Source organism: Botryllus schlosseri, chromosome 15 (assembly GCF_051294905.1).
Source record: "Botryllus schlosseri isolate E-star chromosome 15, Bs_hap1, whole genome shotgun sequence".
Lineage (NCBI taxonomy): Eukaryota > Metazoa > Chordata > Ascidiacea > Stolidobranchia > Styelidae > Botryllus > Botryllus schlosseri.
In genome coordinates, this window is record NC_137250.1 from 21,810,206 (window position 1) to 21,824,913 (window position 14,708).

Genomic DNA, 14,708 nt, shown 5'->3' on the forward strand with positions numbered 1-14,708 from the left:
TTAAGATATCAGTATTGTATTGAATTCAAACATCACGCAAGACTTGCAACAAAACTTTCTATACTTCTTCTAGACCTGACTAAAACGAGTGACAGTCATTCACAATAATGCAGTTGACAATCCTCAGCTTCCGTGGTAGATATTCAATAATACCTATCCAAACGATCCATACTGCAAACTAGCGACGCATCGGTAGAGTGATCACAGGAGTTCACACCCCATGCAGCCTTTTCACAGTCCCAAACAGTCTGTTCGAGACCACTACACTCAACATCACTGAGCCAAATCGGTCCACTACCGCCTGTCACGTTACCAACGGAAGCGGCGCTCTCGTAGCCTAGCATTCTACAGAGCACATGCCCGTCATCCAGATCCCACTTGATGCCACATATTGTCCCCCATAATCCATGGTGGAAGACCTCAACTGTGCCATTATGGTCACCGCCACCAGTAAGGCGAGCATGGCGTGGCTCCATAGCTGCAAAATCAGAGCAGAAAATAGTCAGTGGAAAACACATCTCTACCTTATTTCAAACAATACAAGGCTACTGATCTTACAAAATAGCTTTTCCTCAAACTTCTGTTGCAGTCATAAAGTCGACGCAGTGAAATCAAAGTACTTATGTCCATTGTTCAAATTTTGAGTTCAACTTTTCAAATTCACAAAATATCAAGTTATTGTAAAATTTTATATTTTGCGGACAATCTTGGTGATATTTGTTTGTAACGTTGTTTTAAAGTTAACCATGGCCAAGATATGGCCGAGAAAATGAAAACTTTACACAAAGTCGATTTTCTCAAAGTGTTGAAAATAATCTATTTTAGATATCTGGAATAGCGTAGACCAGTGCTCTTCAACCGGGGTTGTCGTACACCCTAGGGTGTACCAGAATTTGCAAAGGGTGTACCACTCGGATGGGGTGTACAGGGGTGTACCAGATTCGAATTACAATGAGCCGATGGCTAGCTATCACAAAGGCAGGTTTATGGGCCAGTACAGGTTGACGCATAGGTTAATGAGCAATATGGTACGATGTTATCTCAAGCGTAATACTGTACACCGCTTGATTGTGATGTCATAAGCAAATATTTCTCCTACCACGCTCCTATTCATTTAGCCGTCGGCAATAGACCAATGGCTCCTTATGGTGTTGGAAAGTATGCAGTTAACAAACATGTGTTCAGCTAGTCATTTGTCTTTTAGTGATATTTGAGGGAGCCGCCGCGATAGCTCAGACTTCTTGAATCGGTACTTCCTACCCGACGTTACTAAATGCCGCAATGCACATAAATGAAGTGACGTAGCCAGCCAGGGTCGTAACAGCTTCCATGTTGAAATTGAAACCCTTTTGTTTTAAAATGACTATTTTATGTCCAATATTTCGTCATACATTTGCACTTTAGTATTTTGCTATTAGTGATGCAAATCAGCGACAATAGATTGTGTATAGCGGCATACGATCTGAGGTTACTGACATCTCTTGCAGCCCAAGTGCTACTATCGACTGTGTGCGGTGTGGGACAGGCCTGATACGCAGTAGGCTGGTGCGCCTGCTATCATCGCTGATCTGAATTACCGCTTCTGCAGCAGTAACTTTACCTACTCTCTCCACAATACTGTTACATTTAGGTTGATTATCGTTCGTATTATCATGCTGTTTTTAGGCTGACACGAAATAAATTCCAATTTGCGTGGCGGGCGGCTTAACTAGCTGCGAATAGACTCTGTGACCAAATACTGTTTTATTCAAATACAAATTTTTTGATGGCAATATCTGCTCATATTGGTTGGAATTGAACCAAATTTGAAGAACATCGTTTTTATAGACAACCTAATACTTTCATGGGTGAACAGAAAACTTTCAAATTCTTCGTTATTTATTTTATATAATAATTAGAAACTTTCTTCTCCCGTAGCAATGCGGCTACTGGTAGGAATTGAACCAAATTTGGTGTGTAGGCTTAAGTTAGGTAACCAACAATTTTATCAAGTAGCCAGTACGATTTGAGAAAAAAAGTCATTTTTGAAGACCCCTAATGAACACCTTGAACAGGGGTGTACGAGTTTTTAGAAAACGTTAAAAGGGTGTACCAAGTTGAAAAAGGTTGAAGAGCACTGGCGTAGACTACACTTTTACAAATCACAAAACTTAAAAAACAGAACAGTTAACGGGTAATTTGAAAATTTCTACTGGAAATACTGTTGTGTAGACTAAATAAAGAAAATGTAATTTTTATATCATCCTTGCTTTCGCTACCGTTGAAATCCAGGCATCGTGTTTTTTGCTTTGCCTGTGCAATCACCTGGGTGTCGAAGCTATAGAGGAGGACGAATTGCCAAAAAGGAGGACATTTGGGCGTCCTCAGAGGACATTTTCGATTCCTTGAAATAGGAGGACAAATCCTCTTAAAGGAGAACCAGGGCCTACGATATTCAAGTAAACCTAGTCATAGGCTACTAGGAATATATTCAGAGTTGGTCACAGTTAGTCAAAGTAGTTGGTGTTACTACTCAAGTACAAGTAGAAATGACGCTGTAAATCTCTTCTCATGCATGAAGCTGTAACAATTTCAAAAACTTGTCAAAGCTACTTTAATAGAAGTAGAAAAGGAAGTTCTGGAAAGTACTGAAGGTAGCGGTTTCAAAAACTAGATTTGGTCTAAGGGTTTTTAGCAGTTAATCAGATGTGGCCACTTTCGAAATTGCAGCTGGAGTGGGAAGGGGCTTATCCAAAATTTATTTAATTGCAACTCCATTACGGTGGCTCTCTGAAGAAAATGACTGCGGCCAAAATTTTTTTTTTTCGATCTGTGCTTCAATTTGAGATCACATCATTTTTAGAGCTCAGTGCCCCTTAAAGTATAAATCAACTACTGAATATCTTTCAGATTTTGACCGTGAAAAGATCTATAACAGGGGTTCAAGCGAAAAGTGATGACCTTTTTTTAATTATCAGATAGCTTTTTAGGTAACCAGATGGCAAAAAGAGGCTGTGATTAGGGCAGGGCGGAAGAGAGCACCATTTTTTTGTCATCAAGTTCTCAAATTTCAAGGTTGATGGGTTCAGAAAACTGCCCAAAACTGATCTATAGAAATCCGCGAAAACATTTTCACCATAATTGAATGATTGAATAGTATATTCATATTGAAATGAACCCGAATATTTTCGGCTGACACTCGTCCGGGGTAATCGTCAGCCAATAGTAGAGAATTGGAAAGAACATTGTATATCAACAATCGTATCTCGAAATATGACGTCAATCGAGATACGATTGCTGATATGCAATGTTCTTTACAATTCTCTACTAGTTGATGACGATTACCCCTGACGAGTGCCATCCAAAAATATTTGGGTTCATTTCAATATGAATGTACCATTCAATTGTATATTGAAGTTCTGTACCTCCAAGAAGCTCTATAATTGAATGACGGCAAAAATACAAAATTTACGGACCACGAAATGATGCGACGGTGTACGTTTTAAAATGTTTGAAAATTAAAAGCTCTAGTCATCTGGAAGAATCTGAGCTCAAAGAAAAAGACAGAAGCTAGCCCAGTGGTGTTCAACCGCCGGCCCGAGGCAAATTTCCTACCGGTCCGCTAAATACATTATAATTTTATATCTCAATTCCGGAAGCCAGAAGTTGTAAGCTTGTCTAATGTCCATTAATAAGAGAAATAAAATATCAAATTTTAAATTGATTTGGAAGTTTGGAACATATTTTTCGCTCAAGTCGTAATAGAGAGATTGTCTACTTTAAAAGTTCGTCTCAATGGTGCAAGCGTTACACGAAATTGTTCAAAAGTAGCCTACAGCTCGTTTCGGACCAGTTATATGTGAAAGCTACTGAGACTTTCACGCAAACTTCGTTAAATTCCGACATTGCAATTAAGCGACACTTGGCACTATAAGTATCGAATGTTAACATGGAATGGCAAGGACCAATTTTTCTGTTTGGTGTTCTTCGCTGATGTTGGAAACTGGATTGATTCGCGCCCGCGACTGTAGGTTTTCTGGCAATTCAAGTTGTCATCTAGAGCGCAGAATTTACTGAATCTGGTTTTGATCGAAGGCTACTGTCGCACCGCTTAGGCTACGAAAATACAAACTAAAATATGATCAGGCAAAGGAACCACCCTGAATTCGCCCTTCAAGTCTGAAATATCGGCATTGTTCGAACAATCAGAGAGCCGCAGTGGGTCATTGTTTTGCAGTCGACCGATTGTTCTGAACAATGAAGATTTCAAATGTTGAGGGTGATTTTTAGTCAGGTTCCGGAGCCCTGACCATATTTTTATCTATATTTTGGGAATCAGTGGAACTGTAGCTTTCGATAAAGACCAGATTCAGTAAATTCTCCGGTCTGGATGATAACTTTTGGATTGCTAGAAATCCTACAGTCGTTGTCGCGAAACAATTCAGATTCCAGCTTCAGCGAAGCTCGTTGCCATTCCATATTAACATTCGATAGTATAAGAGAGGCTATAGTAAGGCTACCATACGTCCTCCTTTAGATGGATTTGTCCTACTTTTTCAGGTTTTTGAAAATGTCCTCCGAGGACGCCTAATTGTCCCTGTTTTTGAGAATTCGAATATTTGTAAGAAAAAAAGAAAAACTTTATTTCAGGATTTGAGCCGGAAACTTGACCTATTTTTTAGTCAACCAGCCACAAAGTCGGGAAAAATTTACCATTTTGAAAATGTGTCCTCCTTTCCCAACAAAATCCAGTTGTGTTTGACACGACTCGCGTCGCAAAAATTTCAATAGAAGCCCTTATAAATATCCAATATCAAGAAAGCAGCAATAAATAAACTTTCCAATATTACATTTGAGTTAGATACATTTGCTGTAATCAAATTTAGGGTTCATTTAGATTTTTGATGGTTCACCGGTCTGCCACGGTTGTTTCGGACTTTTGCCGGTCCGCGAGGTCAAAAGGTCGACAACCACCGAGCCAGCCACTGTTGCATGGAATATTGAACTAATCACCTTGCACATCTGCTTCTATCAGCTCCGTTTTTTTATTGTTTTTCGCCAGCGTTTCATTCAATTCCAGGAGCTTGTTTGTAGCAGCTGCAAAGAAATGAGTGAATTTTATGAACGAACGGAAGACGTGGAATTTCCTGTTTTCATTTGTTTAGTCATTCATTAAGACCACTTTGGTGAGCAACGGAAGTAAAGGAGTAAGATAGTTAGCTTCAGATACGAGAGACAGAACTATTGACAAATACAGCAATACATTCTGTTTTGGAAAGAGTTGAAGTCTTTACAGCATGGATGCCAACCACACGGCCCGCTACACAGTTTCAAGCGGCCCGCGACGCGAATTGAGTTTGACACGCCTGTTCTACAGCAGGGTTGTGACCAGGTCATAAGGCTCCGAGTCACAACGCAATCTCGCTTTTGTAGATTTGACTCGAGTCATGTACAATTCACCACCGAGTCAAGTCCGAGTCCAGATCAGCGAGCAGAGGGCCGAGTCCGAGTCATTGAGTTGACAGTTCAGTTTCCAGTTAAAGTCTCAGTAAACACACTTTTTATAACTCTGTTTGGTGATATCGAATGCTTCGCATTTATGCGATACTAACTTTCCTCACTTTTAGCAGTTTCTGGCCGCATTTTCAAGTACAGGCACCAACAGACAAGATCCCAATAGTGCGGTTGCTTTACCATTCGAGTCGAGTCATTTCCGTGATGTGACAAAATGACTCGAGTCATCAGAAAATGGTCACTCGAGTCATTACAGCCCTGCTCTGCAGTATGGTGTAATACGGTCCGTGGACATGTGAGCATGCGGCATGTGCGGGATAAAGTGTTAGGGTTGATACAACTTCAGTGTTGTCAGCCAATAACTGCTGCTGTTGAACGTTCTTTCTCCATTCTTGGAAAGCTAGATACTTTCCACCCAAGAATGTAGGAAAGTATCTTTCGTTGTACTACCACAAATTTTAATTTGTTCCTACCATCATACGTCATGAAAGGAAAGGAAAGGACGTAGTCTATTTTGTCCTTGATGTTTTTGCGGCATATACACCGACTCATGATACACATACACACGATCTGCGCATATGCATGTAATAAGTGCATGATGTGCATATGCCGCTGGACAAGGAAGGTGCAGATATAGCCTTGTACGGCTTTCTAAGTCTTGCACCACCCCTCCATGCTATCCCAGTAATACATAAGCGCCAAGCGGGGAATAAGTCATGGATACCAGTGTTACGAATCAGGTCTTTGGTCTGACCCGGCCAGGGATTGAACCCACGACCTACCGATCAAGAAGCCGGACGCTTCACCATTACGCTATCTATGACTACTGACATTCTTCATAGGGCCAGATTTCATTAAAATAAAGTTTTTTCATGTAAAAATGTGTCAGTTTCTGGGAAAAATAAGTTGTTTACAGGCCAAACTACTCCGTGAGGACAGACAGTTCCAAACAGAAATGAAGATAAGTAGTAGGCCTACACTTCTAACATTATGTGGGGAAACACCTAATTTGCATACGTCAGGTCAATATTTGGTCAAAATTTTAAAAAATAGGTAAAAAAATGTCAAAATTTTTATTTTTTAGGTAGAAAAAAATCGTCCAATTGATCGCATTATTTATCCGGTTACCGTATCATAATGACTGATACTCGAACACTCAATCCTATTACTCGATTCAGAAACGAATCATTCACCTACTCAAATTTGCCCAGCCATACTGAAATGTCAGCCAACCGCAATACAAATTTTCCAATTCATTACTTACTTTCAAGTTCACTAACAACGGTGCCTATTTTGGATTCTTGCCACGATAGAGTCGTCCGTAGTGCTGCAGACTGATCAGCGAACCCTACGTATAAAAGTTGATTGAAATATGTTGGTCTCGCTGCAAATCAGTATTCGTGTAAAGGTAGCACATGGTAATGATTTATTAAAATTATTTGTTAATCATAGTTGGCTATTAAGCAGACTTGGACAACTAGATAAATGCCAGTAATCTAATTTTATTCTGATTTGTGAAGTGTTAATTTTAATCTAATGTATGGTTTTTCCTGAAAGTGCATCTTTGTCCGCTGCATTTTGCAGCAAGTTAAGCAAGAATAACCCTCTCGTGCAGGGAAATCCAGTGCCAAGCCACCATCGCATTGCCTGTACCGTACAATCATAGTATAGTTATTGTGACAAATAATACCCATGCTTGGATAGTAGCTTGTAGTCTGCAAACGACCGTCTTGTTTCGATCACAAACAGAACAGCAGCGGAGAAAACGAGATTGTTAACGTAGGCATGATCACTTTTATTAGGGTTGCCATAGGTCCTCTTTTAAGAGGATTTTTTTTTAAAACTTTTTTAAAAGTGTCCTCGGAGGACGACCAAATGTCCTCTTTCTTGAGATTTTGTCCTCTTTTTTTAAGATTTTCGTTTTATCGGGCAAAATTCGACTGAGATACAGTAAATCACCACTGAAGTAATGCTCGGCGGTTATTTCGGGAGCTGAGCCAGAAAGTTGACCTTTTTGTGTTTCAGTCAAACGAACACATATGAGAACCCTAACTTTTATGCACTCAACTATTTTCAGAAAAAAGAGGAAGATTGCTTCAGATCCAACCAAATAAAATAAATTAGACGATGAAGTGGAAGCGTGAGAGCATGGACTGTCATGTCTTGAATTACTGGAAAAGAGAAAATCGTTTTATTCATATCAAGCCTGGTGCTCGAGAAATCGGCTCCATCATTTTCAGCCATGCTGGTGAACTGTGCGAAACGAGATAAGCTTGGTGTACAGAAGTTGAACAGAATGAACTCCGATTTGATAAGAACTGAACTTGAACTTTGCTGTATTTCTTTCTCATTCGAAATTTCATTCAGTTTCCCAGTTTTTGCAAATTCAGTAATTCTAATTCCAAACAAATTTGGAAAAAACTATAGCTCTGGTTCGAATTCCAATCTAAATAGGAAGAAATTGCGTAGCTCCAATTATAATTATAATTCTAATCTCTGGAAGAGCTGAAATCTTTTTTAGTTGTCCAAGTCAGCAACTAAGCAGGCTACTCTGGTGTAAACACAATTTGTAGCCCAGCATCGTAAATTTCCTGACTAAAGAAACTAGGATATTACTAAGTACGGAATGCTTAATAAGGACATTACAATCAATATTATTCTACTAAATGTCACGTTATAATGAAATATCATAAAACCAATTAACTACAACAATATCAATTTAACCAGTATATATAATATTTACAAGAAGTTAGTGAACTTGTCCGTTAATTTATGTAATAGCTACTCACTTGCTGCATAGATCGCACTCATTCTATTTGTCACGAACATTTCAAGTTGATCGACGGCAAAGTCGACATCATCGTAAATACTATAAATCTTTTGTCGATTTCTCTGCAAAGTACCGTTAATTTGGTCCGTTCCGGATGCTTTCTGAATTTCTGAAAAAAAATAATTATTGTAAAAACGCTCTTAGGAATTATACAAAATGAAACCTATAATTGAAAAAATAAACAGGGATGTATATTTTTAGTGGAAAACAGTAGTTTTGTCTGTGTATGGGTCATTCATTGGTTCATAACGTACTCCACATTAGGTATTTCACTTCTGGTACTCAAAATTGTTGGCGAGACTATCTGTCTCCTGCTGATTAGAAAATTTGCTACATGACAACCTTGTTTGAGAAGGGAGTGTCAATTTTGGAATTTGGATGATAAAGGTTAGCAGTGTGGTGTGTGACTTATAAACGATTGAGAACTACTGCAGTAGAGCTCTAGTTACTGTTCTTTAGCCATTGCTCGGGCAAGTATTTGCAGCTTTTTTTACAGCTTCTTACATATGGTGCTGCAGGAATTTTATACAGCAATTTTTTTCTATATTTCATGCAGATTTTTACTGCAACTTCTTCTAGCATGGTTCTATTCTCTTTGATTTGCATAACACGGAGCTATGTGATGAATTAGCTGCATATCAATGTTATGTATGACGCAATGGCTTGCAAGCTAGAAGCTCAACTAACCCAGCCAAGCATCAATCATGCCTGAACTGTGTGAATATATTGCTTGATTTATTCTCTGTCGTTCAAATTTGAGGTCCTTCCCCATTTCACAGACGCACAGACGAGACCGCCAAAAATCACATTATCACTGGGTCACCTCTTTAGGCTATTGTTTTGTTAAAATAACCAACACTGAGTTTTGCTGCATATGTCTTGGTTCAAGTTTGCAAACGTAGGGGGTTTGGGGTGTGGTATTTGTGTTGCTCCATACGTTATCGCTAGGGCCATTTAAAGTCATTAAAGTCATATTTTTTTCTATGCATCAGTAAGTCGTGAAATCAATTTTAACGCAAAAATCGCATCCATATGGGGTATATTAAGAAAGTTATAAAGTCATATAAAGTCATATTTTCCTGGTTAGGTCATATTTGAGTTATAAAGTCATATTGTTGTATACTTTAAATAAAATGTGTCAATTGAAGCAATTACGCACTAAGAAAGTAAGGCAATGTCTGATTGAACGAAGGCAAACTGTAAGGTTAGCCTACATAACATTACAGTCGCAGACCTATGAGGTCACACATTGCATTGTGTTGCTACACAATCTGTTTTACTTCTGTGCACTGAAGTGGGACGTAATTTGAAGTTCAGAGCCTTCCACAAGTGTAAGAAATAGTCAACGCATGGGAAGCTGAAGGAGTTATTGTAAAGAGCGTCAAAGATTCAGTGAACGATCCAAAGTTGACGAGTCAGTTAACAGAAATATGCCTCCACTATAACAATATTTCAAACTTGATACTGAAAATGGAGTTGTACGTACACTATCAAAGAGGCTCATGCTGATCAAAATGCCCTTGATTTCGGAAAAGATCCGCTTGAGCTCAAAAATTACATTAAGAAGCGATTGGAAAAAAACAACGTGAAACAAATTATGGAGCTACAAAGACACGACATTTCACCAGCGCTTTATGCAAATCTGCAGAAGTGTCAACAAACATCTGCGTCTGTGGAGCGCTCATTTTCCTTACAAAACTCATTTTTACGTCCAAATAGTAACTTTAAAGACTTCAACATTCCACACTATACATGAAACTGTACTACCAAACTGGTTAAAATAAAAATGGAAGTGTATTACTGTTATGTTGTTCATGTTTTACTCGTCAGTTCCATGAGTGACGTTGGTTACATGTAAAAATACACGATTTTCGCATAAAGTCATATAAAGTCATATTTTCCCAAAAATAAAGTCATATAATTGATTTTTTAAGGTCATATAAAAATGGCCCTAGTTATCGCTTTGCTGTTTGGCTATTTGCAGAAAACTATTTCTTCATTGCATTGTTTTCTTGCTGCGTACCGGCAAAACATGTACATCTTTGGCGGTCTCGCCAGGCCAAGCACCAAATTTGACAGCTCTACAGGAACTACCAGTGAAAGGCTGTCATGTAGGTTTCAAACCCAAAGAAAAAAATGTAGGCATGATCTATTGAACAGCAAAGAAAAGAACGAACAAGCAGACATCTTGTAAATCTTAAACGGAAATACCCTAGTATTAAATAAATATATAAATGCAGCTTCTCTAAAAATTAGGTGCAACTTTCTCATGATTTTTGTGCAACCAAAACTTGCCCTAGTCATTAATGTTCCATTTGATCCACTGGATGTAAACTAGTGGTCAATTATATGGCTATAGCAGGTCGAAGCTGAGCAGCAAATAAGCTTCACTCACTGCATCGTTTTGACATCTTAATAAATAGATAGGGCCTGTCTAATAGAGTGGAGTGAAAATGACTTTTTTTTCAAATCGAAAAAAGGGTTTCCTCAATCCTGACAAATGACCTAAAACTTCAATAAAAAGTGACTTCAGGGTATTACCCCCAGTTCCAGCCGGCAACCCCCCAATTTCTGCGCGTGGGGGGTAAAATGGCCCATCTCGGCAACCGCTGGTCGTAGAGTCATGATATATCGCTCAAAATCTGCGGAAGTATCATGTTTCTATCTGTCTCAAGAAGAAAGTTTTCTCTATTGTGAACACAAAATGAGTTATAGCCAAAAAACAATATATACGCACATTTTTGTTGAAATTCAGCATTTATTCTGATGTATTGTGATCTGTCGTCAGTTTTTTTCAATCTAAAAGTAACACACTGAAAATACCGAATATTGGGCCCATAATACAAATATATTCACAATACAGTCCTTTTAAAATCGGTTCAAAACAGCATAATGAAACACTCACATTTAACGACTTATTGAAAATGCATTTTTGTGTCAAATTTTTTCATCAGTGTACGAGACTTATTTTTTTGGCAATTGAGAGGCCATCTCGTCTTTGAAATCCCGAAACTCCTGCTGATGCTTCTGTTACGAGCTTTACATGTCGTTCCACTGATTGATTGTGGCATGGATGAAACGAAATCAGAGGCTTCTGGCGGAATTCTTCCAACTCTGCATCAGTTAAGTGCTCAATTGCTGGAGGAAGTTGTTGATAAGGTTCAATGTCAACCAACTCGTGGTATGCCTTTGCTTCCAAGTTGAACTTTGGGAAACAGAATAAACGAATAGGACTGCAGTTCAATCGGTTGGAACTGCTATGACTCTCAATGTCCATAAGTGAATTTTTTTCAGTGGCATGTTTTCGAGTCGCCAGCACCTTGGTCACACCCAATTGGAAAAAAACTACGTGGAAGTGTATCTTGTTGGCCAGTTACTCAATTCAAAAAGCTCTCTCCACCACTTACAGCCTTTCCAAAGCTCGCATCGGAAATTGTGAATGACTTGAGTTATATGCTTATAAATGTGCTGGGCAATTATTCAGGGAAATGCTGATGATGATCTGGCTTAGGCCTAGTTGGAGGTTGGACCAGTTGTGCATTCAAGATGGCTAACTTTAAGATGCAGTGCAGAGTTTTACGGTTTCATGTGACAGTTGATGAACCGCCTTTGAACCTGGAGATTCTGGTTCGTTTTTGCCTTGAAGTATATTTTCCGACTTGGTTTGAGATCAAGCGAAACAGACATATAACACATGGATTCAAAAACTTCTTCAACTTGATTCAACAGGTTTTGAATTTCTCTGAGCGAAACGTTCGGAAAATTGCTTTGAATGTGGTGATAAGACACGGTTATTTCGCACACCCCGAAAATATTATGATTGCAATGCTGGTAGATCATAACGAAGACATACGAAATAAGGGTGTGACCACGGTGCTTGCGTTTTGAAAACATGCCGCTGAATAAAATTCAATTGTGGACATTGAAAGTCATAGCAGTTCCAACCAATTGAACTGGGGTCCTATTCGTTTATTCTGTGTCACAAAGTTGAACTCGGAAGCTAAGGCATACCACGAGTTGGTTGATATTGAACATTATCAACAACTTCCTCCAGCGATTGAGCACTTAACTGATTCAGAGTTGGAAGAATGCCGCCAGCAGCCTCTGATTTTGTTTCATCCATGCCACAATCAAACAGTGGAACGACATGTAAAGCTCGTAACAGAAGCATCAGCACAAGTTTCGGGATTTGAAAGACGAGATGGCCTCTCAATAGCCAAAAAATTAAGTCTCGTAAACTGATGAAAAAATTTGACACAAAAATGCATTTTCAATAAGCCGTTAAATGTGAGTGTTTCATTATGATGTTTTGAACCGATTTTAAAAGGACTGTGTTGTGAATATATTTGTATTATGGGCCCAATATTCAGTATTGTCAGTGTGTTAATTTTAGATTAAAAAAACTGATGACGGATCACAATTCGTCAGAATAAATGCTGAATTTCAACAAAAATGTGCGTATATATTGTTTTTTGGCTATAACTCATTTTGTGTTCACAATAGAGAAAAGTTTCTTCTTAAGACAGATAGAAACATGATGCTTCTGCAGATTTTGAGCGATATATCATGACTCTACGACCAGCGGTTGCCGAAATGGGCCATTTTACCCCCCACGCGCAGAAATTGGGGGGTTGCCGGCTGGAAAATGGGGGTAATACCCTGAAGTCACTTTTTATTGAAGTTTTAGGTCATTTTTCAGGATTGATACCCCTTTTTTGATTTGAAGAAAAAGTCATTTTCACTCCACCCTACTGTGTAAGACTGATATGCAAACAATAGTAGTCATAAAGTGAACAGCAGTGGAATCCCAGAATGAAGTAGAAACTTGTCTGCGAATACTCACCCTTCGTCAAATTACTCATTCTCTCTGCGAGAGTGTCACCGAGAAGGTCAATGTTGCCTGTCTGCTTTTGACTGCTGGCCTGAATACCTGAAATAGCAAACTTTGAACTTTACCTAATGCTGATTTGGAATCAGTAAACGTGGCTGACAGGCAATCTTGATAAGTGTCACCTCAAAAAGCTTTGGTTATAATGAATGAACACTGAACAGAGTATTCAGCGCCCATCTTCAAAAATTGCTTAGGTCTGGTGCCACCTTCCCATATTTTAAGGCTGTAGTAAAAAACAATGGATAATAGGTCGAAGTCTGGTCGGGCTTTTTGGGTTGGGAATTTACTATTGGAAATATTTCACAGTTGAATCGCGCGCGAGGACCATTTGACCAATGAACGATATATTAATTGTTGCCTACGGTCGAATAAAGGTTGTTATAACAACCATCGGGTACGGGCTCATATACAATCTGGTTCGAGCCCGATGTACACACCTCTGGCAATACGGGGAAGTCAATTATATACCGGTAAGGTTTTATTTTGTTGCTTTGTGTGACTTGTAAATCAACTGAAAATGTGGTACAGATCTTTGCGCGCTCATATTGAATTTAGTTCTGCACCCAGTTGTTACTTTAGCATGAATGTATTCCTAACTTTGACCTATATACTCAAATGTCGCATGTTATTGCATGATCGAAATTATGTTCAATGAATAATTAGCTGATCTAAATTATCAAAGCGAAAAACCCATCGCTGACCTGTGTAAGTGCTCTTCTGAGAGTCAGACATTTGCTGAACAACAATAGTAACATATTTGTTTACCTGCAAAAGAATAATAGAATATGATAGCAGAATAGCTAGCCTATGGTACATTCCAAGTCATTGATACATAATTAGGTAGTTGGAACCAGCCAAAAAAACAAAGAAATGGACAAAATTATTACGCTAGATCCTAGTTACCTACACATTCTACTCTATACCTATATTACCCTGCACTCTGCACAAAAAAAGACAGAAAGTCATGCTGATAGCGAGATATGATAAGAATTATACATGAATCACACAGATATAATGTAACCCACCTGAATTGTAGTGACCATTGAGTAAATAGACAAAGTCAGACAGACTGTGAGCGCAAAGCCAAGTGTCATTGAAATCTTGAACCATTTTGATGTTATAGTAATCTCTGAAGCATAAATAAATTACAAAATAATAAAACTTTTATAGAATGATACATGATGATATAAACGAGACGAATCATAGCATCCTATGAAAAGTTGACATCTGTTTTCTAATGTGACACAAGAATAACTACAAAAACAAAATGTCAAATGTCAAACAAGGCGAATATCGGATGTCTTAAAAAGATTTTCGATTATATAGTAAGCCACGGCCTATGGCTGATTGAAATATGGAAGCGGACCTACTATAAAGAGCGTGAATGCAAAATCACAGAAAACTAAATCTGCAAAGAAACATAACTAGTGCTAGATGTCAAAAATTCAGAGATCAAGATAGGTCAGGGGTTAAGGTTATGAATTCTCCTCCTAC

The 14,708-nt window shown here is 38.6% G+C and overlaps 1 protein-coding gene across 2 annotated transcripts in view; it reads right to left on the reverse strand.

Annotated features, from left to right (window-relative positions):
• Positions 1 to 14,708, reverse strand: part of LOC145458135 (uncharacterized) — a 22,131-nt gene continuing 7,423 nt past the window's right edge. For both annotated transcript variants that reach the window (XM_080336485.1, XM_080336484.1), the window contains exons 2-8: positions 14,240 to 14,343; positions 13,916 to 13,979; positions 13,167 to 13,253; positions 8,283 to 8,432; positions 6,758 to 6,841; positions 4,993 to 5,076; positions 1 to 478 (exon numbers count right to left, since the gene is read on the reverse strand). In XM_080336485.1, coding sequence (XP_080192611.1) covers positions 144 to 478; positions 4,993 to 5,076; positions 6,758 to 6,841; positions 8,283 to 8,432; positions 13,167 to 13,253; positions 13,916 to 13,979; positions 14,240 to 14,343 — 908 coding nt within the window. In that variant the 3' untranslated portion in view covers positions 1 to 143. The remainder of the gene's footprint in view (positions 479 to 4,992; positions 5,077 to 6,757; positions 6,842 to 8,282; positions 8,433 to 13,166; positions 13,254 to 13,915; positions 13,980 to 14,239; positions 14,344 to 14,708) is intronic.